Here is a 26,691-nt window from a genome sequence, read left to right as displayed (position 1 = left end):
TAAACACTACTTAAATATACGTTATAGAGAAGTGAGATTTAAAATAAAAAAATCACATTCAATAATCGCGCCAAGCCAAATCGTGATTTCGGTTTGATTTTAATTAATCCTTCAGCCCTACCCTGGAGCCAAGCACAAGTTAGGAATCTGTGATATGTGCCAATGCTGAGCTGTGAACAAACAGAACTATTAGAAAACACCTCCGGTGCCAAGGTCTCACACAGTTGACGTCTTGATAACAAGGGCTGGTGTGGGAATCCCTGGAGTCACGGTGGGGAACGAATGATAGATGCTCACACAGCCCAGAGAGTTATGGCAGGTGGGTGTTATTCATAGCAAGGATTAGACATCAGAGAGAGGGCCAGTCTGCACCTTTCCTGCAGGACGGTTATGTCATTAACACGTCAGATCCCAGCCCGTGTCCTTTTCAACTAAGCCGGCTCATTAATAGAGCTCAAAGTGTTTCTCAGGGACATGGGAACATGGAAAAACAGCTATAATCTGTAACTGTGATTCGCCCACACTGCTGCAATCGATGATGGTGTGTTAAAAACAGACACCTGTATCAGAAGCGGTGTCAGTTTTCAGAGTTTGACCTCAGGGTCTGTGACTCCTGTTACTGGATCCGTGTCAGAGATAGCATGGACACATTAAAGGCATGTGCACTTGTGTGTGTGAGGGGTGGAGATTTTATGGGGTCTGGACACTTTGTTTCTTTGTTTTTAAATAAGATACAGTTCACCCTTGTGAAAGATAAAAGCTGTGAGTGGATTTGGTCTTTCAGATTGATTGTTCATTCTGAGAGTGAATTTCTATGTGTTCAATGAGACTCTCCCTGGATGCTTCAAGATTGAAGATAATTGCATTACAATATTTATGAGAATTTGAACATCATTTATGATTTATAATAAATGTGTGGATGTTTTGGCTGCTGCTAAATGTGCGCCCGAAACAAGTTTTACTACCCGAAGACCCTTGAGTTTAAAATACCCCACATTTATTAATTTAGATGTGAGGGCAGGGATTATATCCAGTCAACTTGCAAAAAGACCCAACAAGGAGCAGAGGCATTTTATACTAAATTAAATGTATGCATTAAGCAGACACTTTTATCCAAAGTGACTTACAGTGCATTCAGGCTCTCAATTTTTACCTATCATGTGTTCCTGGGGATTCGTACCCCCAACCTTGCGCTTGATAACACAGTGCTCTACCAATTGAGCTACAGGAACATTATATCATAATATCATTCAGAAGTGATACATGACATGCATTATGAGCTGAGGTCATTTTATTATGTGAGAAGGAAGAAACAGTGAGAGTGATATAAAATAGAGTTGTGAAACCAAAACAGCTATGTAGAAAATGGGAAATTATACATTTCAGCATGATCATCCAGAAACAGTCGAGCACAGAATCCTGCTATTAGCCAATCAGAATCAAGCGTGGCATAGAGCTGTCTAATAAAGTGACAAATGCATTTGTGATATTGCACATTTAATTTTGGTTAGGTCTAACAATTTAGCCAGTATTAATTTAATTTCTTAAAGTTGCAATGAATTGGAAGTGGCGGACAGTGAATAGAGTCATTATTTTAGCTTTCTTTCTGTTGTTCTTTGGCGATGCATGGTTCAGACTGGAGTGGCTGTGGCACGAGGAGCTCAAGCGGCGAGGGAAGGACACGGCGTCTCTGTCTCGGGTGTTCTGGAGGTTCTGTCAGACCCGAATGCTGGTGGCCATCTTCTCTCTGCTCATCACCATGGTGGCTGGATTTGTTGGACCTGTAAGTTGTTGGGTTGCATTCTGACCTTTGTCCTGCTTCCCTTATCTAGACAACAGGAGAATGTTTTAGAAATAGTTTTTTTTTTTTTTTTTTCTCATGCCATCTGTGACCCCAGAGCACAAAACCAGTTTTAAGTCTCTGGGGTATATTTGTAGCAATAACCAAAAAAAAAAAAAAAAAGACATTGCATGGGTCAAAATTATCGATTTTTCTTTTATGCCAAAAATCGAAAGATTATGTTCCATGAAGATATTTAGTAAATTTCCTACCATAAATATATCAAAACTTAATTTTTAATCAGTAATATGCATTGCTAAAAACTTCATTTGGACAACTTTAGATTATTTAGATTTTTTTGCACCCTCAGATTCCAGATTTTCCAAGAGTTGCATCTCTATATCAAAATATTATTTGATCCTAATAAACCTTACATCAATGGAAAGACTATTTATTCAGCTTTCAGATGATGCATAAATCTAAATTCCAAAGAAGTATACACTTAAGACTGGTTTTGTGCTCCAGGGTCACACTTTTCATAATGATCACAGACTTACAAGAACCAACTCGACAAAAAGCATTATTTAAGTGTGTGTATTATATTTACTAATCTATAATTACTATATTAACTTACTATAGCTACTCTAGAGAGGTTATACCCTATTTGCAAACTCAAAATTAAAATTCAGAGATTTTCCACTCCTTCTCTTACTTCAGACTAGGATTAATCCACAGTATTGTGGCATGTTTCTGGATTTTCCGTGCATGGTCCATGCTATTCATATTATTCACGTTATTGCCTACTGCTTTATTTCTGTTGCCAAATGAGCTTAGATCTTTATTCAGCAAGAGTGATTTAGTTCGGATTAAAAAAAACAAACACATTTTTGATCTTATTAGTTTTACTAGGAGGGGATTTATTTTGGTGTAGCTGGGAGTTTCTTACTGAAATGCTGTTGGGAACGCAGCTGTTAATTTTATTTCCCCACACAAGTTCGCACATGCCCCTGACAGCACTCGCTTAATAGCATTATCAGGGATTACATGTTACAAAATAGCACACTTATTTCCCTGCGTTGATTTGCTTAGTGTTGCATGGGTCAGCCATTGTCTCAGCAGCTCGTGCATTTATTTGCTGTACATTTTAGTGCTATTTTAAAGCCAGAAATTAAATTCAATTAAAGTCCCTGATGTTCACCAAGTAATTTAAATTACTAACTGTTTTTTGTTATTTTAATATGTTTTAAAATATATTTTGTGTGTGTGTGATGGCAAAGCTTGGGTGATCAAGAAATATTTCTTATTATTATCAATTATATGTTTTGTTTTTCAGTACTCCCTGATGAGTAGAGAGAGCAACAACAGCATTTATTTAAAATAATTATTTTATAAATGTCTTTTAGCATCACTTTTAATCAATTTAATGGGCCATACTGAATAAAACTATTTATCGTTTTTAAAAATACGTATTTGGTCAGAGGCTTAAGAACATTTGAAAAGTGAGGATGAAAAGTTTTTCTCAGTTTCATTGTTTTTAAATACATTTTTTCAGAACAGAATTTATTTAAAATATATATTTTGTATAAATTTAGTTTACAATCATAAAAAAAAAAAAATTAATTGTCCTTCCTGAATTATTATTATTATTATTTTTTTTTATGAAACGTATTTGGTCAGGCATAATATCAATTTGAAAAGTGAATGAGGACAACAAATATATATTTTTTATTAATGAATAGAAAAAATAGAATTTATTTAAAATATATACTTTTTTATAAACGTAGTTTACCATCATTAAAAAATTTTTACGTGTCCTTCCTGAATAAAAATATTTTTTATTTTTTTATTTTTATTTTTTATGAAACGTATTTTGGTCAGAGGCATAAGATCAATTTGAAAAGTGATTGAATACAACAAATTAATTATTTTTTAATGAATAGAGAGAATAGCATTTATTTAAAATATATAATTTTTATAAATCCCTTTACCGTCACTTTTAAACAACTTAATGTGTCTTTACAGAATAAAAAGACTGATCTTTTTCAGAAAAAAAAAAATTGTCAGAGTCATAAGATCAATTTGAAAAGTGAGTGAGGAAGAAAAACGTATTTTTCCTTTTCTGTTAAGTTTTTATTAATTTCTTTATTTATGAATAAAATTTTTAGCAATGCAGTTCACAGCACACCTGTCCTGACCAATGAGCATCCAGGACCAGATCTGCCCGATAATAAACAGAGTCAAAGACTTGTGAGAGTTGATCTCACGACCCCAGCGCAAATCAGAGGATGTTCTGATGCCATTAAACCTCAAAGCTCATCTCTGAATCCCACCTTGTGTAATTTTTATCCTGTTAAAAAAAAACTCTTTGTGCAGCTGTGTCCTCCCTCAGCATCATCCAGGCTGTGTGCTGTTGTTGTCAGGCTCTGCTGATCCGAGCCCTGCTGGAGTACTCTCAGTGTGCAGAGGTGAAGCTGCTGTACGGCTTGGCTCTGGTCGCTGGGATTTTCCTCATGGAGCTGACACGTTCCTGGTCTCTGGCTTTCATGTGGGCTGTCAACTACCGCACGGCTGCACGCCTCCGGGGAGCCGCGCTCACTTTCGCCTTCCAGAAGATCCTGCGTCTGCGCATCACTAAAGACATCAGCTCTGGAGAGGTGACCTGTGTGTTAATACTCTAAACTGTTCATTAGGAGCAGTTTTGCACTTTTGTAAACAAGCTTAGATTGGCTTCTCGGGTCATGCCTTATTTACTTAGAGTAACGTCTTCATGGGCGAGTTTAAGCCCACTCTTTATGATCAATTTGGGCTTGTGTTTGTGAGTGCCAGCGCTGATGTATAAGTTTCGATGATGACTCTTTCAGCTTGTAAACATCTGCTCCAGTGATGGACAGCGTCTGTACGAGGCCGTCTCGGTGGGCTGTCTGCTGGCCGGAGGGCCTCTCGTTGGGATTTTGGGTCTGTCATACACCGTCTATTTCTTTGGACCGACTGCACTCGTGGGATCGGCCATTTTCGTCATCTTCTATCCCACCATGGTAAGATAAGCACATCTAATCTTTTTGTTAATAAGAAGAATATGTACAGCCGCTACAAAGGCCAAGTTAACACTTCTGTTGAGTCACCCAAATCTTTTATTTCAATTTTTTCTCACATGTGACTTGTGACGTTTCTCAAAAGACATTGAGAAAAGATTTATTTTGATCTGAGACATGTATGTGGCAATAAGTGTGATATTATGCAATTGTGTTTTGTAATGTGACCAGTTTCAATAGTAATGTCAGAATTCATGTGATTTCTAGGACAATCGCCCATAAATGCGTGAATTGAATCATTGGCATGAAAAATGTACTTATGATTTGCATAGAATATTCCATTTTATATGTGCGTGTGTGTGTGTGTGAGAGAGTGTGTGCAACCCTAGCTTAAACCAGCCTTAACTTGATTTAAAACCAGCCTGACTAGACCTAGAGACCTGGCTAGACCAGACACCAACTTTTTGTGTTTTTTATGTAATTTTTTCTGCCATTCTTGCAGAGGATGAATATGCATTTTCAGTAAGCCCGTCTGCTGTTTTTGTTCAGATCACTGCGAAAATCTAAGCGAAACATAGCAGGGATTTTTCTTTTATCTGTAACCGTAGTATTTACCACAAGCACTTCTAATGACTCAAACCTGTGTCCTGTTTTCTGAGTAACATTAAGTATATCTCTATATATTTTTTCGACGACGCCACCATGACCAATCAGACGGGGCTTATGCTTATAACAGTAGCCTGGCGGATTATACGCTTTAAAACCGAAATAATAATTTAATCTAGGTTTCAGTAAGGCAGATATAATTTCGCCTTGAATTTGGTAACACTTTAGATTAGTGAGCACATTGTATTCACTATCAACTGAAAGTTTTTTCCTTATTAAACTCCTGATTTGTTGTTTATTGGCAATAAGTATAAGGTAGTTGTTGTAGTAATTATTTTTAGGTTTTGGGTAGGGGTAAAGGATCTAGAATATGGTCATTTATTAATATGTGCTTTATAAGTACTAGTAAAACAGCCAGTGTGCTAGTAATATGCATGCTATAACTAGTGAATAGTGTTCCCTAATCTAAATTGTTACCTAAAATTGATATACTTTTAAGTACAAATGCTTGCCTCGGTCAGTTTTACTCATGGGGTTTCCCTTTGAGGCAGAACACACTATAGCCTTGTGTCTGAGTGTGCTTCACATTTGAATTATTTCCTGCAGATGCTGGCTTCCCGCTTGACAGCATATTTCCGTAAAAGGTGTGTGGCTGTTACAGACCGGCGCGTCCGGCTGATGAACGAGATCCTGGGCTGTATTAAGTTCATTAAGATGTACTGCTGGGAGACGGCGTTTGCCAGCAACATCCAAAGTAAGACAGCACTACAACCACTCAAACAGCAGCACTGACTCAGCCAAACAGGAAGTGAGCGTATAATGATGATGCGTAGATGTCATAGTCTCCATGGAAATCAAAGGATCATCTCTGTGGCTTTGCACTGCATTTAAAGGAACAATCTCAAGTTTCCTAATCCGCTGTCTTGGCTCTGTCCTTCCTCATTCGTCCGTCGCTGAAATGTCCCGAAAGTCCCTGAGCTTTCAAATTAACTTACAAAGCATTTAGCGCTCTTTCTTTCATAATACCTTTGGACAGCTTGACTTTGTTGAATGTTAAATAAGTACAATTTAGGGATGTGATTCTATACAACCATTCAAAATTTTTGAGTAATTAATTTTTTTGTTTTTAATCAATTAATGCTTAAATTCAGCAAGGGCGAATTAAATTGATCGGACGCGACAGTAAAGATATTTAGAATGTTACAAAGAGTTCCATTTCAAATAAATGTTGTTCTTTTTAACATTCTATTCATCAAAGAATTCTGAAAATAAATGTATCAATGTCTCCACAAAAAAATACAGTTTTTAACATTGATAATTAGGAGTTTATTTTGCACCAAATCAGCATGTTATAAATAAATGCAACCTTGGAGGTGCTTTCAAACACATTAAAAAAAATCTGTAACACTTTACAGTAAAGTTCCATTTGTTAACATTACTTAGCTACATTAGTTAACATAAACTAATAATTAAAAATACTTCTAAAGCATTTATTTATCTTAGTCAATGGTGATTCCAACATTTACTATTGCATTATTAAAATCAAAAGGTTGATTTAACATGGACTAACAATGAACAGGTGTATTTTTATTAACTAACATTAAAAAAGTTGAATTAATAATATAGCAAATGTGTTGCTCATTGTTAGTTAATGCTAGTTGATGCATTAAATATAGTTACCAAATGGAACCTCATAGTAAAATCTTACCAACCCCAGAATTTGAATGGAAGAGTTTCCTCATAGTACTTAAATCACCCGTAAAAATATAGGACGTTCAATGCATAGGAAGCAGAATATAAAATCTAGTGCAGTAATCATGATGATATAAACCAACATTTTGATCAGTATATTTATTCATCAGTTTTTAATTCAAAACCTCTTTTGCTTGAAAAAGGCGCTTGAACTATCCTTTCTTTAACGTCATAGGAAATATCTAACCAAGTACCATGTAATTTGTGTCTTAAATGTTCAAAAACTTTTAGGATGCTGTGTATATGGAGAAAACTGATAATTTAACCCTTTTAACTGGGATGCGCTACTCCAGTTATCTATTTTATGTAGCTTAGCAGTAAATTAGCAGTAAATCTTCTGTTTATACCTTTTTTTGCATGCACTTATAAATAAAATATCACAAGCTGCATGGATCAACATCTTCTAAATATGAATTATGTAGATCAAGCAAAGTTTTCAGAGATAACGTCCAGCGCTTCTGGTTGTTTAGACCAGCAGAAAAACGCTTTGGCTGTAAGCCAGAGAGCAGCGCTGAATTAATGTGCCAGCTTGCGGCCAGTCGGGAGCCAAATATTAGTGCAGCAGAGGGAGAGGAAATGAGACACTTGGACACCAGCCAGTGTCTCAGCATCACATCTACTGCAACATCCCATTAATGATTATGATCTCTCTTCCATTACTGTTGCACTTCTCAGTGTAGCTGCCGGATTGAACATAGTAAGGCTCCTGTAAATTGGAAACTGTGTTGTAGGATGGAAACACAATTCACACAGCAGGTTTTCCGTCTTATTTCGAGTGCTAAATATGTTTCTGTTCATGCACAGTTACGTTTTAAACGAGAATAACTAATACATTTTAGTATCTTCAGAAGTCATTTTGAATTACATTTTGAAAGCGTTGTCTATAATTCAGCCGGGATGCTGACGTATAGAGTGATGAAATAAATGACATTCATCAATTAAATGCTTTGCAAATTTGTAAAGTTGATAATTCAAATGAAAAATGCAAAATAGAAATGAACCATGAATGTGTTATATAAAGTGGTCAGCATAAAGTTTTCTGAATGCTTCTGGTCACAGGGTTTTTTTCTAGATTGATGCCGGTGCTTTTAAGGTCGGGTTGAATCTGTGGTTTCTGATTTTTTTTCGCTTGCTGGCTTCTATGGCTGCAATATGCTGTGTTGTCCTGGCAACCCGGGGAGTTGAAATCCTATTGGGTGAACTGTCAGTGGGCGGAGTCACACAGACCAAAACAAAAACAGACATTCCGACACAGAACGCATATTTTAATGTAAAATAACTGACTGTAGCGTTGTTTTTCAGAGAAACAAGTGTGAACTTGGTATGTTTCCTCGCACAAACAAATCTGCAAAAAATTTACATATAGCACCTTTTGTTAAAAACTAGTCTGACCGGTTAGATTATGTTTACCATGTTGTAATCTGTCTTACTTTTCAGATTCATATTAGGCAAGACTTAATGGTAACGTAACGTAACTGGATGACTAACTTGTAAGACTAGTCTTAATTATTACATGCAACTGGCCCCCGGGACATTTAGAGACTCTCACCTGTGGACATAGTGATTGAACATGAGTCCTGTGTGTGTCTCCAGGGGTCCGGTCTGAAGAGAGGAGGGTCCTGGAGCGAGCGGGCTGTGTTCAGAGCCTGACGGTGGGTGTAGCTCCAGTGGTGGTGGTGATAGCCAGCGTGTGCACCTTCACTCTTCACATGGCTCTGGGCTATGATCTCACCGCAGCACAGGTAAAGCCATGCTAGTGCTGTTTGCTTTCTGCCTGAGGTTCATAAACAACTGCAAGCTCGAACTCACAAAGACCTGTTTTAATTTCTGTCACACCTTGCAGGCCTTCACCGTCGTTGCTGTTTTCAACTCCATGACCTTTGCTCTAAAGGTCACGCCTTTGGCGGTGCGTGCTTTATCCGAAGGCTCCGTGGCCGTGAAAAGATTTCAGGTCAAAAACACACCCACATCCACAAATCAACCAAAAACTACTGTTCTGACATTATTTTCTAACCGTCATGTTTTTTAGTAGAGTGCAAAAGGAGAAAGTCTGAAGAATGTCCATGCAGCTCTTTTCCAATATAGCGAACAAATGGGGAGTGGGACTCCAAAAATGACAAAAAGCACCATAAATGCATCATAAAAGTGGTCCTTGTATAGGTTTCCTGTAGCTGTGCGATAGTATAACACCAAAAATGTATACCCTAGTCCTCTAAATAAGCAAAGGGCCTATTAGTATAATTCAGTTTTCTGGACAAAGGTCATCTTTCATGTGTTAAATCATTACTGATTTTTATAAAGTAAATACATTTATATATGTATATTTTTAGTAATATTTCAAGATGAACATTTACTGAGATCTTATTAAAGATATCACAATATGCTGATGATGATCTGACTTATCAAAACTTGCAAACAAAAGCTATGCCGGCCTCCGGTTCTTCTGATTGGTCAACTGTTTTGGAACTGACATTGATGAGTGGCACTGACTGTAGTAGTTAAATTTTGTATAACTTGTCTGTCCAGTGCATTTACATAGCAATAAAATGGAAAAATAGTGCACTGGAATTAAAAAACTAGTTCTGTGTGAACGACCCCTTACTCACACTCAAGTGGTTTCAATCCAGTTTGAGTTTCTTTTATCTATCGAACATAAAATAACATATATTGAAGAATGTTGTTGAACAGGCCGTTAATAATCCCCATTGACTTCAATGCAATTGTTTTTTCAAGGCAACGAGGACCATAAACAGTCCCAGTCCTCATTCACTTTTATTATAATTAAGATATGGATATTCTGCAGTATGTCTCCTTATGTGTTCACAGAAAGTCATTCGTGATTGTAATAACAGCATGGAGAGTAAATGATGACAGACTTAACGTGAGAACCTTCACATCAAAGTGTTTACCAAACAAGTTTGGGATTCCCCGATTTAAAGCAATAGTTCGCCCTCATGTTGTGTTTAAGACCTTGTATTAGTTTCTTTCCTCTGTTGAACACCAAAATAATGGTGGAAACCATTCAGGACCCCTCTGACTTCCAAAATATGAAAAAATAATATTATGGAAGTCAATGGGGACTTGGAACTGTTGGTTTTGGAACAACATGTGGGTGAGTAAATGAAGGCAATTTCTGGGTGAACCGTCCCTTTAATGCCTCTTATTGTGCCCACAGAAGCTCTTCTTGATGGAGGACAGGGAGCTGATCTCAAACAAAACGGAAGATCCCTATAATGCGGTGGAGTTTAAAGACGCCACACTGGCCTGGGAGAAGACCTGTGGTTTGCCAAAAAAAAGACGAGGGCAGCAAAAAAGAGGAGGTATGAAGAGAGTCCTAAAGAGGGAGAAACTGAGCTTGTACATCACCACAGAGAACAGCAAAGAGGAGAGCGAGGAAGCCAACGCAGAGCACCTCCTCACACACATGGAGCAGGAGAGCCCACAGAGCACCATCTCCTCCACACAGAGCATCCGACCCCCGCTGCACAAAACCCTGCACCGCATACACCTCTGCATCCGGAAGGTACTGCCATACATTATTACCAGTCCATGTGTGGATTTACTGATTACAGTGTCAACGATCAGATGCGTTTTCAACATCTCTCTTCATATATACAGAAAAAAAGCTAGGTTTTCATGGGAAGCCCAAGTGTTGCATGCAGCAAACAGTTCATGGATACAGTATTTATGAACAGAACGTATCTGTGATGTAATTTGCTGGCCTGTTTTCTGCGCTGTACACCCAGGGGTCACTGCTTGGGGTTTGTGGAGGAGTCGGCAGTGGAAAGAGCTCGCTGCTATCTGCTCTACTGGGACAGGTGAGGAATTACATGCACTACTGTTCACAAGATTGGGGTCAGAGGGAATGCTGTGTGTTTTGTTTGTGTGTTTGTTTGAAGAAACAAAGTAAGAAAGATATCGATACTTACATCCAGCAAGGATGCATTGCATTGGTCAAAAATGACAGTAAAATCATTTAAAAGTTTTTAGATAACTTTTTTTCTATTTAAAAAAAAAAAGCTGCACTTTAGAATTTCTAATGATCGAATAATCCTTAAAAAAAAAAGTTATTTCAGCTTTTTTCCAATTAACAAAACGTCTTAAATAGTTAACAGTAAAACTTCTGGTATATGGCAGATTAAAATTATATTCTGTTATTTCTGAATTTATAATTATATATATATATATATATATATATATATATATAATTATACATACATATGTACATACATACATACATACATCATTTTAATCAGTTCGGGAGCACGGAGTGGGATCGCGAATCATTTGAGTCAGTTTGGGGATCGCGAATCATTTGAGTCAGGTCGGGAGTTCGTAGCGGTTCGCTAATCATTTGAGTCAGGTCGGGAGTTCGGAGCGCGAATCATTTTGATCAGTTCGGGAGCTCGGAGCGGGATCGCTAATCATTTGAGTCAGTTTGGGGATCGCGAATCATTTGAGTCAGTTTGGGGATCGCGAATCATTTGAATCAGTTCGGGAGTTCGTAGCGGTTCGCGAATCATTTGAGTCAGTTCGGGAGTTCGGAGCGGTTCGCGAATCATTTGAGTCAGTTCGGCAGTTCGGAGCGCGAATCATTTTGATCAGTTCGGGAGCTCGGAGCGGGATCGCTAATCATTTGAGTCAGTTTGGGGATCGCGAATCATTTGAGTCAGTTTGGGGATCGCGAATCATTTGAATCAGTTCGGGAGTTCGTAGCGGTTCGCGAATCATTTGAGTCAGTTCGGGAGTTCGGAGCGCGAATCATTGTGATCAGTTCGGGAGCTCGGAGCGGGATCGCTAATCATTTGAGTCAGTTTGGAGATCGCGAATCATTTGAGTCAGTTCGGGAGCTCGGAGCGCGAATCATTTTAATCAGTTCGGGAGCTCGGAGCTGGATCGCGAATCATTTCAGTCATTTTGGGGATCGCGAATCATATCAGTTTTTTTTTTTAAATATTAAGCAGTTGAACTGTTTTCAACATGAATAATAATTGAAATGTTTGTAAAACAGCAGAGAAAATTCTGAACATTCAGTTTTGATCACAGCAATAAATTACAATTTAAATTTGATTCATATAGAAAATGGTTTTAAATTATAATAATATTATTATTTCATAATATTACTGTTTTTATTTTATTTGTTGTAAGCATAACAGACTTGTTTATATAAAAAAAATAATAACTATTGCAACCATAGTCTTTCAATGGTTAAAGCTTTTATCTATGCAAAAAATGCTCTTTTTTATGTATTTATATATTTAAGGCTGTAATCACGAAAGACATAGAAGTGAAAATCATCAATGAATAATGTCTTAACTTTCAGTCTGTTTTTTCACAAAAAAAGTTACCGTTTGACTTTGGAAGACTTGCATACAAGTCATATGCTACAGTGTTACAGTATTTGTTGTCTTTGGAGCTTGACAGCTGTTGTTTTACAGAAAGGATGAGTGTTTCTCTTTATGAGTTCCACTGAGAGAATAACAGCATATGGGTTTGGCATGAAATTAGAGTAAATAATGAAAAACCTTGATTTTTTTTTATAACCACCCCTTTAACCATCATAAAGGAGCCTGGACATAAAGCAGCTGGTGCTCTCAGCAGATGTAAAGGTCTGATTCTCCTCCTTCTGTCTAGATGACCCTTCTTAGCGGCTCAGTGGCTGTAAACGGAGACTTCGCATATGTTGCTCAACAGGCCTGGATCCTCAACGATTCCCTCCGGGAGAACATCCTGTTTGGAAAAAGATACATTGAGGAGAAGTAGGGAGCGTATTCATGCATAAATGAGTTCTGCATAAAAATGACTTTAGCCTTTCTTTGAAAACTAAACTAGTTTTGTGCTCATCTCTCACAAGGTACAACGCAGTTCTGGAAGCCTGCTGTTTATTTCCTGATATTATTGAGCTGCCATATGGTGATATGACTGAGGTATCTGCATTATAACACTCATAATATGTGACTAGTTTTAAGGCGCTGGGGTGTATTTGTGGCAATAGCCAACAATACATAGTACGAGTCAAGATTATCGATTTTTCTTTTATGCCAAAAATCATTTAGATATTAAGTAAAGATCATGTTCCATGAAGATATTATATAAATGTCATATAAATAAATCAAAACTTAATTTCTAATTAGTAATATGCATTGCTAAGAATTCACTTGGACAACTTTAAAGGTGATTTTCTCAATATTTAGATTTTTTTGCATCCTCAGATACCATATTTTCAAATAGTTGCATCTCTGCCAAATATTGTCTGATCCTAACAAACCATGCATCAATGGAAAGATTATTTTATATGGCTTTGTGCTCCAGGGTCACCTATAATCTCTGACCTCGACAAACACAATCAAAGCACAAGGTCTTTCAAATCTCACTCGTATGCTATCTCTGTTTAAAAAAACCACAGTGTGATGATTACTGTGTCTGAAGTGAATGATCTGCTGTAGATAGGAGAGAGAGGAGCTAACCTGAGCGGCGGCCAGCGGCAGAGAGTGAGTCTGGCTCGAGCGCTGTACAGCGAGAGACCCGTCCTTCTGCTCGATGACCCCCTGAGTGCCGTCGACGCTCGTGTGGGATCACACATATTCCACAGCGCCATCCGCCGCATGGCCAAGAGCAGGACCGTCATCTTTGTCACGCACCAGCTGCAGGCAAGAGGCTATGAATGCATGTGATGTAGTGCACAGACACAGCACAGACTGGGACAGGGGACACTGTACTGTACACATCCATTACAGTCTGTGGATTGAATACGGTTTGCACGAGATGAGCCATGTTTTATAGCAAAGGCTTGTTGTTAGCAGTCCCTTCAGCCATGACTATAACACAGCATGGCTTTAAATGCTTTAATGCACCTACCAAATCTTCTAAAAACTGTAGGCCAATACGCCAAATACACATTTAATGTTATAATGTTTAATTATTTTTGTAGTTGTTATATTAACATTTATTATATTATAAGACTTTATTATACTTTATAAGCTTGTATTTTCATTTTGGTTTAAGTTTTAGTAATTTTGTCACTTGCTTTTGTCTTTTTTATCTATTTTTTTATTATTATTATTATTTCACTTTTAGCAATTTTTGTACTTCAGCTTCAACTTAATTTGCCCCTTTAATTTTCATCAAATCATTTGAATCAGTTCGGGAGTTGGTAGCGGGTTTGTGAATCATTTGAGTCAGTTCGGGAGTTCGGAGCGCGAATCATTTTAATCAGTTCGGGAGTTCGTAGCGGGTTCGTGAATCATTTGAGTCAGTTCGGGAGTTCGTAGCGGGATCGCGATCATTTGAGTCAGTTTTGGGGATCGCGAATCATTTGAATCAGTTCGGGAGTCGTAGCGGGATCGCGAATCATTTGAGTCAGTTCGGGAGTTCGTAGCGGGTTCGTGAATCATTTGTGTCAGTTCGGCAGTTCGTAGCGGGATCGCGAATCATTTGAGTCAGTTTGGGGATCGCGAATCATTTGAATCAGTTCGGGAGTGCGTAGCGGGTTCGCGAATCATTTGAGTCAGTTCGGGAGTTCGGAGCGCGAATCATTTGAATCAGTTCGGGAGTGCGTAGCGGGTTCGCGAATCATTTGAGTCAGTTCGGGAGTTCGGAGCGCGAATCATTTGAATCAGTTCGGGAGCTCGTAGCGGGTTCGCGAATCATTTGAGTCAATTCGGGAGTTCGGAGCGCGAGTCATTTTAATCAGTTTGGGAGTTCGTAGCGGGATCGCGAATCATTTTAGTCAGTTTGGGGATCGCCAATATATATATAAATGTATATATTTATATTTAAAAAAAATTATTTGGCATTACATAGATAGATAATCTAAAAAAGAAAAAGTTGAGGAAATGTTAAAAAAAAAAATCCAAAAGCACTATTTAAAATATAAATAATGAAATATATCCAATAATTACTGTTACTGATTAAGAAAAAAATCTTAATTGAAAAAAAATGCATTACTGATGGCAGGTCATGCATCTCTTTAAATGAGCAAATGACATTTCTGGGTAAATGTAACATAAGGTCTCCTGCTGTACTTTCTGACACTCTTCTGTCCTTTCCTCGGGGTGTGTTTAATCTGCAGTTCTTGCCTGAGTGTGATGAGGTGGTGTTAATGAAGGACGGTCAGATAGCAGAGCACGGCTCACACGTCCAGCTGATGGAGAAAGGCCGAGACTACGCTGCCCTTTTCAACAGCGTGCAGCAAGAGGTGCGATACGCTGCCCGATGGGAAAACACCAGGGTCGCAGGGTCAAAAAACATCCTACATGTCCCACTGCAAAATTCATGAACCACGGGCTGCACAGCCATTTGTTGTGGATTTGAAATGTTAATTCATGCCGTGCTTTTGTAATTTACACATGCATTGATCTGTAGGAGTAACTGTCGAGGGACATTGTCACTGATCTCTGTATTAATGACCCAGCAGCCTTTATTCTGGCTGATTTAATCAGTTGCGGGTTGCTCTTTACCAGGTCTCGCTTATTCTCTTTCTCTTCATCCTTCATCCAGAACCTAGTGAGGAAGAACCTAAAAAACAAGCCAGGGGTCGAGGACGAGAGCAGCCCGCAGTCCCTTCATGTCAGCTCTGCAGCCAAACCTCATACTGAGAGCAAGAAAGGAGGTGAGGATGGTTTAGTCCATGCTACCCAAAAAAAAACAAGAAAAACAAGAATCATTGAAAATGACAGAAACTGCATATGCAGAATGAGTATTTTTTTGTACATGTTCAGATTGTCATGTTTTGTGATGATGCATTTGTGTTAATTTATTAATATTTATAAATACATTCCATGCATGTATGAACAACTATATTATAAGGTAATTTATAAGCATGTTATGGTAACATTATTAACATACAATTTTCAAAATTATACATTTTTTCATTTTATATTCATGTTTTGTTTTGTTTTGTATATATATGTATAGGGTATATATTCCGCTTTCTATGTTCATGTTTTGTGGGTTTTGTGCATTTTTGATTATTGATCCATTTATAATCAGCTACAAATTAATTTGCAATCAACATATTCATATAAAAATGTGTGTGTGTGTGTATGTATATGTGTTTATAATGTCAATATATCATGCTGCATTAAATTAGAGTGTTTTTATCAGTTATTAGTTACAAATACATATTGTATTTGGCACAGTCGTTGGTTTCCATTGAACTCTTTTGTGAGGTCAAGAAGATGAGTCACTTCTTTGTTGTTCTTCTCTCTCTCTGTTGTCTGATGTGGCCCTCACAGATCAGCTCATGCAGGCCGAGGAAAAGGGGAGCGGGGCTGTGGCCTGGCAAGTGTACTCTTCTTACATCAAGGCTGCCGGAGGACCTCTGGTCTTCATCGTGAACATCCTCCTCTTCCTCTTCACCACCGGCAGCATCGCGTTCAGCAACTGGTGGCTCAGTCACTGGATCAGACAGGGCAGTGGGGTAAGACAAAGGGAGGATTTAGCCAACAATAACAGCTGAACTCACTTTATCTTCCGTGGAAAACAAAAGGAGAAATTCTGATCAATATGAACGAATCACTGAATGAATCATTGAATGAATCATTCCCGTCATCCTATTCACTGGCATGATCTAACTCAAAATAATCATTTGCTTCCTCCTTCTTGCTCATGATCTCATGATCATGAGAATTAGGGTGGATTTCAATTATTTTGTGAAGGGTTACATACATCGGAATTCGATAATGAAAGGCTCTTTTGAACTGGTTTTGAACTGAATGATCAAAGTCGCTTGAGTTTGAATCAATCGGAGTTCCAGCGTAATTGACTCACTCAGTTGAATCGGCTTGTCTGTTCTTCCGCTTTTCACTCCTTTAGCTATTTGTCAGCGCTACTACTGGCTTAACTCACTAGTTTTATGAGATTAACTTACATGAGATAGAAAAGTATGATGCTAACAAATAAAACATCAAGAACTTGCTCTTCTGAAGACTTTGATTAAACCGCTCAGTTACTGTGGATTTATTCGTTTGGTCTCTTTACAAACATTTTGAATCCTTTTTGAATCTTATTCAGAGATTTGATTAAATCAATCTTCATTTGTTTTTACGAAATTGAACTACAAGAGGGTGGGTGGTCTAAATGATAACAGAATTTGCATTTTAGAGTAAAATAGCCTTTTAAAATATATCACTTAAACAGTTTTTTTGTGCCCTTATTTTTGAAGCTTGAAAGCTTCATTTCACATTCGCTTTACCTGCAAGCACAACAGAAAGAGGTCATAATCCATCATTTTGGGTTTCACAAGTTTGGAAACGACCAAAAAATGATGCAAGTTGTTATTTAGGGTGAATTATTCCTTTAAGGCGACAGACCACCCGCTTTAATCGCAGTTTTGATGCTTAGCCAAAACGAACATCAATCCCGAAACTAATTAGAAGTGCCAGACTCCACACGATTTACTCAGAGGGACAATCACGGCAACAGATGTTGCAGTTAACTCGCATTCTGCAAAATAATTGAGATTGGGACTAGTTACACGCAGTTCAGCTGGTTTGTTGGGAATCTCCAGGGAAGGATCACGTTTTCAAGGTGATGTTGCTTTGTCCCTGTAGAATTCCTCTGTGCTGCTTGGGAACGAGACCGCCGAGAGCGACAGCATGCGACTGAATCCACACATGCAGTACTACTCCAGGGTGTACGTCCTATCCATGGGGGCGGCGCTCTTCCTGAAGACGGTGCGAGGGCTGGTGTTCGTCAAGGTAATCTGGAGTTTATTCGTCATTGCATGAGATTCCTCAGTCCAGGCTTCCTGTCTCCATTACACACTGCTGAATTTTTCATCAAAGACTTAAGTCCTTAGGCAGATGCATTTCTTCTTTGCTCATGCACTATTCATCACTGCCTGAATCTACCTGAGAGTAGCAGGTTAATCTGTCAGGGGGGCTTCGCAATTAATTCGTTTCTCCCACGGCGGTGTAATCTGGGACACGGCATGCTCAAAGCACAGAGTAGGCATTGGTGAAATGTACTAAAATAATATATATCTCGATATGTTTTAGGATTTTTTCCGGTACCAATAATTAAACTATGTTTTGCTTAGTGTGTCGTAATTTCAGTGTTGTGGGGTAATGTGAGTTGCGCAATCAGATTACTTTTTTAAAGTAACTATTAAAGTAAACGCACAAAAACAGATTCAGCATTCCTCAAAATCAATAAAAACGATGCAAACTCATTACGCAAACTTGCATTATTTAAAAGAAAATGTAATAACATAAATATCCTTTATGCATTTAATCCATTTAATCAATGTCTTTCTGAGTTTCTCTGAGATGCATAAATGTTGCGCTCCGGCTTTTATTGAAACTACATTCATTGGCAAAACAGCGACAAACTGACAATATTGTGTCTAAAGTGTTACCCGATATTAGCTTCTTGTTTGTTGAAATATGAAATCAGTATCACATTGGCTCTCACAGACTGACGTGGCACTCTTGTATGTGTTATAATAACTTAACTATATCATATATTATAAATATATATTTAACTGCGTTCTAATAGGCTTCATCACACAGTCAATGCTTCTGGACTCTCAAGACATGTTTTTGTTTGTTCTTTTGCAAAGTGAGTGACACACTCGATAATGTAAGCTCGCATATCATTAAAACAGAAATACTGCACATACTTCAGTTTCAGTTTCGTTTCCTCACTGAATCCTTGCTCTGCAATCCATGACATAGTGTCTGCTTTCCTCTCTCTTTTTTTCTGCTCTTTAATTGAATTTGCCTGCAGGCTAAATCCATTTATCTGTCCAGTGTCTTGACTTTCAGCTGGAGGGGTTGAGTATACATGTCCCCTCAGGACCCCATGCCCTCTTCTCCATTAAGCAAAGCTGACAGCACATTAGAGAGGTTATGTGTCTGTGTAATTGTCTGTCACTTGTATTCACTAATTCCTCTGTGATGGCTAATCTTTTTTGTTTTATCCAGAGGTAAGATTGCAAATTTGGGAACTCTACATAATCCATTAATGGAATGAATTTGTCCTCTTGTGCCAGAAAGCATCCAGTCCAAATGGTAACATGTTCCCCCATGAGCATAACATGAGGAATTTAGTTATGAAGGCATGTCTGGCGTATTCGCAATAGTCTCCCGACACATATTTGAGAATATTTGTACTTATGTAACTGTGTGTTCATATGAGCTGCTGCAGTGATGACGTTACAATATCATTCATGTCTTTTTTTAAATAAAATAAGTCTTAGGCTCACCAAGACTTCATTTATTTGATTAAAATTACAATAAAAATAGTAATATTTTGAAATATTATTACCATTTAAAATAACAATTTTAAATTTTAGAGTATTTTAAAACATAATTTATTCCTGTGATGCAATGCTGAATTTTCAGCCGTCTTCAGTGTCACGTTTCTGATTATGTTGAAAACAGTTGTGCTACTTCATATTTTTGTGGAAACATTTTATTTTTCAGGATTCTTTGATGAATAGAATGTTCAAAAGAACAGCATTTATTAGAAATACATTTTTTTGTATCATTATCAATGTCTTTACTGTCACTCCTTACTTTAATAAATCCTCACTTAGTGAAAATATAAATTTCTTTGGGAAGAAAAAATACTTTATACTTAACACAATACTAAACCAATGCACTTGTATGTACTCATATTTAACTAATATTAAAACAGATTCAGTATTCCTCAAAATTAATAAAAACAATGAAATACAAACTCTGAATATTACACAAACCAGGCTTTTTCATTTGCCAAAAAAACTTTTTTATATATATTAAAAAAAAACAAGCAAGCCCAACCCAGATGAGAAAAAATAACACAAAAGTAATGTAATTCATTACTTTCCATAAAATGAACATGATTAGTTACTTTTTTCTTTGAGTAATGCAAAAAGTTATGCAACACTTTTAAAAGTAACTTTCGTCAACACTGATAATAAATGTTATATGTGTTCGATAACTTTCATTTGCACCAAAAAAGCTGGTGACGTGGTCTCTGTCCTCCTTCACTTATTGTTTCTAACCAGATGTATCAGGAGGGAACAACTGTGAACATTGTTTGAGCTCTTTTGCTATTCTGAAAAGGGCCGTCCAAACCGATATTCCAGTGAATATCGGTTGGAATATCGGTTGTCAAAGAATGAAATTCACCTATTTTCCTGAAGATGTGTGTAAAATCTCATGCAGGGCCTTACAGAGCAGAAGCATTCCTGTATATTTGCAAAGGTTTTCCCCCATATAAATCTAGCTATTATAGCTGTGTAAATGTTTGTGTAACCTAACTAAAGAATTATATAGGTTAACTCAGCAGCTCAATTATTAGCATTCGTTGCGTCTGGCTGCATGCATTATTAACAGTGTTGTGTGTGTGTTGTTTTGTTGCTGTTTTTGCAGTGCACTGTGCGGGCAGCCTCGGTTCTGCATGATAAACTATTCAAGACTCTACTTCTGAGCCCCATGCGCTTTTTCGACACAACACCGCTGGGACGCATTCTCAACCGGTTCTCCAGGGACATGGATGAGGGTGAGCAACCTCTCTTTATCTCTTTTCACAAATCCTTTCACATGCAGGATGACGGGAAGCGTTTTGATGTCTCTGTTCTTCCTCTGTGTGTAGTTGACGTGCGTCTGGCGATGCAAGCTGAAATGCTGCTCCAGAATGTGACATTAGTGCTGTTCTGTCTGGGCATGGTGGGCGCTGTCTTCCCCTGGTTCCTGTTCTCCATCATTCCTTTAGGGCTGTTCCTCTTCATCGTCAACCGCATCTCCAGGTTCGGTCTTACAGATTTTATTGGGTCAAACACTTGAGCTGTGTCACTGTAAAAAGTACAAGTAGAACCAAATATATGGGTCAGGCTGATTAATCAACAAATATGTGTGTTCAATATCTGCTAGAAACATTATAGACATTATGGATAATAAACATTATCTCTATATTCTCTATGAATAATATGATTGCATTGTTTTACAATGTTTTTCTTATGTATTAACCAAATTTAACAAAAAAATCTAAGTATATTATTTTTAAATGTAAATATAAATTGAAATAAATATTAATAATCGAAATATTTAAATTAGTTATTATGTGTGTATGTGTAAAGTTAATAAGTTAAGTTTAATATATATATATATATATATATATATATATATATATATATACACAAACACACACACACAGTTAATATAGACTGCAATTGTTTTTAATAAAACAACTATTGAAGAATGTTTTTATTGATTGACCTGATTTCAGTTTTCTACCTTTAAATTTAATGTTTACTGAAAAAAAATTATTGCCATTTGTTTGTAATTGCAAAGAATTTCTAGAACAATTTTGTAATATTATAAATAATTTTAAATAAGCAATTATAATATAAATTATTATTATTATTATTATTAAATATGTCTGAAAAGACAACAGAACAACCATTATTCATGCATTTTCATAGTATTTGTCTTTTTTGCGCTTGGGCTCTTTTTAACAAAAGTATGATTTATTAACATTATTCACAAGCAATGCATTTTTCATATATGCACTTATATGCACTGAAATCAGCCTGAGTTCTCATCAGTACTGGCCTGGCTCTGTCTGACACCGCTGACTTGTGACAGACCCCATAAAGCCCCGTATAAATCAGTTCAGAAGCCAGAAATGACTGCAGCTCGGCCAGGAAGATCCCCTCAGTCTCACTGTTATTGAGCCACTAACCGTCACATCACAGACAGCTCTGTGAGCCGCACAGATAAGCAGATGAGATGAGCCAGAGCTTTGATCAAAACTCAGCCGTATATCGCCGCTCGTATTCTCAGACTGGCTGACTTTTTGTCAGGGCCTGGAAAATATATATAAATATACTTTTCCGGTTGTCCTTTTTACCCAAAGGGTTCTCATTCGTGAGCTGAAGCGCCTGGAGAACATCAGCCAATCCCCTTTCACCTCTCATATCACCAGCAGTCTGCAAGGCCTGTCCACGATCTATGCTTACGGCAGGGGGGCTGACTTCATACACAGGTAATATTCACACTACAGGATGCCCTCCATGACTTTTCTCTGAAACAAACACTGAAGTGAAACTTTACTTGAGGTCTTTATATAAACTGGCCTCAGAAAGTTTGCACAAACTTCAAACAGTGCATAGATGCCACACTCACAAATGGCATTGCATCAGAAAATCATGGAAAATGACAAACCTAGTGGCTTTTCAAGAAAGCATTTCACAAATAGAGCAATAAGCCTCAAGAAGCCATGGATTTATAACAGTTAAGGGGCGTTGTTAGGTACGATGTGAAGCGGGTTGCCTTTAAACCCCTTATTATTAGCTAGTTATAAATGTACTATAAACCACGGCTTCACAGGGTTTATTGCTTTTATAACATGGTTATTCCACATACGTAGTAAGGTAAAACAGAGTAAATACAGTATAATGATATTAATAAAAAAAGTATTCTTCCACCAAACAATGTAGTTCCTCGGAACCAGCTGTGGTTGCAACAAAGTGGTTGCCAAGCAACAAACAAACAAATGTAAATGTAAACAAACGTGAACATGGCTCAGCCAATCAGAATCAAGGACGGAATTCTCAGTTTTATGAATAAAAATCTAATAATGAAATAAAAAAATTTATTCAATTCAATTCAATCATATTTTATCAAATTTAAGCGTCTTGTATTTATATATTTAGATACAAGATGCTTATAAACTTTAAAAAAAAAAGTACTTTGGTTAAATATTGGATATATTCCACCAGGAATCAAGCCCTGCTGGACACAAACCAAGCGTGTCACTATCTGTTCAGCTGTGCTATGCGCTGGCTGGCTGTGCGTCTGGACCTCATCAGCATTTCTCTCATCACCACCGTCGCGCTCCTCATCGTCTTCATGCACGGCCGCATTCCTCCCGCTTACGCCGGTCTGGCCATCTCCTACGCCGTACAGGTGCGCCACTCTCACACACTGCCTATATGACTGGGGACGCTTGTCAGGAAGTACTGTTACTGTGCCGTCATTAATTCACATTGCTTACTATTGCTCAGTTGTTATTTACTCCGTTTTCTTTCCCTTGCCACATCCAGCTAACCGGCCTGTTTCAGTTCACCGTGAGGCTGCTTTCTGAAACCGAAGCCCGTTTTACATCAGTGGAGCGGATCAATCATTACATAAAGGTAGAAGCTTCTGTGACACATGTGCGCTGGTTGTGTCAATGGCAAATAGAAAGGGACGGACCGTTTGTTATTCAGTTGACACAGTGCACAAAAGACATCAGCTCTTTACTTTGCACAGGTGGCTGAGCCCAGCGGTCAGCGCTGCATAGTGAGCCTGCTACATCACGCTCAGCAGGCTTCATGGCACGCGTTTATTGCCCAACAGAGCATCTAGTGAATGACACAGCTTGTTTCAGGAGGCTCTTATCAAAGCAGAACAGTACAGCTGTCTTAGCTCCCACTCAAGTGGCAGAGAGCATTTTACAGTGATTAATGAAGCCAATAATGCTCTGACTGAGTTCTGAAGGACAAAGTATCCAACTTATCTAGCAATGCAAAAGTACATTTTTTGTGAAACTACTAAATAAATTAGCTGCTATAGGTTAATAACTAGAAGAATAAAGAAGTACAGTAAAACCATTTGATCAATCTTGCTCAATTTATAAATCATATACCATACTGACAACAGCTGAAAATAGTCTACAGGCTTGCCTTGCATTATGATAATTAGATAGGTGACCACTTTTTTCTTCAGTAGAACAGTAAAGAAGCTGAAACTGTGGTCCTTGGTGATTCATAAAATGCAATTTTTGAGAATAAAAAAGTGTATTATCTTTATTAAATTAACACTTTGGCTCCTGATGATGTACTGAGGTCTTATGAAGAGAAACGATCAGTATGTGCAAGAAACTGAACATTATTTGCAGTATTATTACCTGAAATCCAGAGCTTCAGACAAACAGTTCGGTGGGATGTCTGGTTCACAAACAAATCATTAATTTGGTTCTCTTTGAGGAACTGCTTGAGCCTGTTTACTAAAATCACACTCTGGAGAAGCTACGCAGAATGAGCCTGCTGGCTGTTGTTAAAAGAGTTTAATAACATAGACAAGTTTGCGATATCAAGCAGCATAACGGACTATTTTGTACATGCCTCACATGTTCAAGTTACTAATGCCTGCAGCTGCTCTTACGTTAAAAATAATGCGGATAATCATTATTCACTCAGAACCTGGAAAGCGAAGGTCCTCGAAAGATCTGTGCCTCCTCCGCTCCTGCTTCAAACTGGCCAGAAGAAGGACGAATCACCTTCCAGAATGTGGAAATGCGATATCGGGATGACCTTCCTCTGGTTCTGAAGAATCTCTCCTTTAGTGTTCTTCCAGAAGAGACCATTGGGATAGTTGGCAGAACAGGTTCAGGTACACCTGTCTACAAGGCTACTTTATCCTATAAGAAGTCGTTTGTGTTCATCTCTACTGTGGGTCGTATTACTGGCGTGTCACAGGTTGGTTGTTTCTTCAGGGAAATCTTCACTGGGCGTCGCACTCTTCAGACTGGTGGAGCTCAGCCGGGGATCAATCATCATTGATGGTGTCGACATCGCTCACATCGGTCTGGAGGATTTGAGGAGCAAGCTGTCAGTCATCCCCCAAGAGCCGGTTCTTTTCATTGGCACTGTCAGGTACGGTCCACGTCACTTTACTAAGACAAGCCATGTGTTATCCTTCCTGGAGTCACAATGATGCAATGCATTTCACTTACACAGTCACATACAAGTGCGCTCATGTGAAACAGAATAAATGTAGAAACTAAGCATTTTAATCCGTCTGGGATTGATCGGATTGTGAAAAGTGGGCAGTTTTGGATCAGTATGATTTTTTATGGTTTTTTGTTTGTTTGTTTTTTTAAGAAGTATCTCATGTGCTCAAATAATCTGCACTTATTTAATAATAATAAAAAAAGAAATATTATTGCAATTTAAAATATTTTTTGTCTTGTTTCAATATATTTATTTGTTTGCGACCTCTGATATTGTTTACAGGATTCTTTGATTAGATAAAAAAGAAGCATTTATTAAAAATATAAATTCTTTGTGACAATATACATGGCTGTTCAAAAGCTTATCTATCATTTTTAATGTTTTTTTAATGTATAGTTTTACTCAGCAAGGGTATGTTAAATTGATTAGAAGTGATAGTAAAGAGTTATACTTTTACAAAAGATTTCTATTTTTTAAAAAATGCTGTTCGTTTGCACTTCCTTTTCATCAAAGAATCTAGAAAAAAGCATCACAGTTTCCAAAGAAATCACAACTGTTCTCAACACTGATGATAAATCAGCATATCCGAATGATTTCGGAAGGTAGACAAACATTTGTTTCACCTTAAAGATGACTTTTTAATGAAGCATGTGCAAAAAGACTAGGGTCGGTTTATGCTAACTAAGTTGCTTATAAATCCAACAGATCAAATCTGGATCCCTGGGATCAATATACAGATGCACAGATCTGGGAAGCACTGGAGAAAACACACATTAAGGACATGGTGAGTGAGTCTGACTCAGTATTACCATTTTAAAATTGGCTTTGGTGTACCTGTGCCTGAGAGCTTGTCACGTGCTGATTTATTTCCAGGTAAGCCAGCTTCCTAATTCACTGCATTCAGAGGTGACGGATAACGGAGAGAACTTCTCAGTTGGAGAGAGACAGCTGCTGTGTGTGGCCAGAGCTCTTCTCAGACACAGCAAGGTAACGGTTGAGATCAGATACGCTTCTCAAACCATTGTTCTGGCAAAAGTGTTAAGTGTGTTATTTGCATTCTTGGTTGTTTTCTCCTGCTGTTGTGAAGCGCTGGTGAAGCGCAGCTGCTGTAAAATGGTGAAACATTGCCACCACTTGGCAGACAGTGTATAACTATTGAAAAATCACAAGTATTAGCTTTCTTTCCAAGGTCTTCTCTCGCGGATAATGTAAACATTTGCACACCATCTGTAATGATATGAGAACGGGACATTATGTAACGGATTACGTAAAGCACAGGAGTTACGTCAGAATCATTGATAAATGATTCCTCTGTTCTCAGCATTTTGTCTCCCAAGTACCCACATTGTGCACAAGAATATTAACAGGCTACCAATCCTAGCTTTGTTTTTTAAAAATCTATGGTTTCTGTAAAATATGTCACTAAATAATTTTTTTTTTTTTTGGTTTATGCATTTTAGCAGACGCTTTGAAAAGCGACTTACATTGCATTCAATCCATCATTTTTTCCTAACATGTGTTCCTTGGGATTTGAACCCCCAACCTTGCGCTTGCTAATGCAATGCTATACAACTTGAGCTACAGGAACAATTAAAAATATTACAGATATTTTACTCAGAGTTTCTACTCTAATTTAGAGCATGGCGTAACTAGAGTAATGTGTATTCGTTATTAATAATATGGGGTTTGTTTGTTTGTTTGTTTGAAATAACTTGACTTTATAGCATGTGCATATAACAAGCTTTTCCGGGTTCTTAAAACAATGAATTAAATGAAATAAGAAATATTTGAGAGGTCTGAATTACTGACTAATT

At 37.7% G+C, this 26,691-nt stretch overlaps 1 protein-coding gene across 1 annotated transcript in view; it reads left to right on the top strand.

The window, feature by feature from the left end:
* Positions 1-26,691, top strand: part of LOC128027370 (ATP-binding cassette sub-family C member 5) — a 33,942-nt gene that overhangs the window by 4,579 nt on the left and 2,672 nt on the right. Inside the window, exons 4-27 of the mRNA XM_052614930.1 lie at positions 1,636-1,783; positions 4,201-4,434; positions 4,642-4,815; positions 6,025-6,172; positions 8,764-8,912; positions 9,014-9,121; positions 10,346-10,693; positions 10,917-10,988; positions 12,805-12,929; positions 13,025-13,097; positions 13,617-13,820; positions 15,242-15,367; positions 15,670-15,781; positions 16,407-16,591; positions 17,724-17,870; positions 20,532-20,661; positions 20,755-20,908; positions 22,018-22,146; positions 22,883-23,069; positions 23,207-23,296; positions 24,344-24,536; positions 24,640-24,799; positions 25,583-25,661; positions 25,751-25,864. Coding sequence (XP_052470890.1) covers positions 1,636-1,783; positions 4,201-4,434; positions 4,642-4,815; positions 6,025-6,172; positions 8,764-8,912; positions 9,014-9,121; positions 10,346-10,693; positions 10,917-10,988; positions 12,805-12,929; positions 13,025-13,097; positions 13,617-13,820; positions 15,242-15,367; positions 15,670-15,781; positions 16,407-16,591; positions 17,724-17,870; positions 20,532-20,661; positions 20,755-20,908; positions 22,018-22,146; positions 22,883-23,069; positions 23,207-23,296; positions 24,344-24,536; positions 24,640-24,799; positions 25,583-25,661; positions 25,751-25,864 — 3,589 coding nt within the window. The remainder of the gene's footprint in view (positions 1-1,635; positions 1,784-4,200; positions 4,435-4,641; positions 4,816-6,024; positions 6,173-8,763; positions 8,913-9,013; positions 9,122-10,345; positions 10,694-10,916; positions 10,989-12,804; positions 12,930-13,024; positions 13,098-13,616; positions 13,821-15,241; positions 15,368-15,669; positions 15,782-16,406; positions 16,592-17,723; positions 17,871-20,531; positions 20,662-20,754; positions 20,909-22,017; positions 22,147-22,882; positions 23,070-23,206; positions 23,297-24,343; positions 24,537-24,639; positions 24,800-25,582; positions 25,662-25,750; positions 25,865-26,691) is intronic.

Source organism: Carassius gibelio, chromosome A14 (genome assembly GCF_023724105.1).
Source record: "Carassius gibelio isolate Cgi1373 ecotype wild population from Czech Republic chromosome A14, carGib1.2-hapl.c, whole genome shotgun sequence".
NCBI lineage: Eukaryota > Metazoa > Chordata > Actinopteri > Cypriniformes > Cyprinidae > Carassius > Carassius gibelio.
Note: the sequence above shows the minus strand (reverse complement) of the source record. Positions and strands in the feature narration are given on the sequence as shown.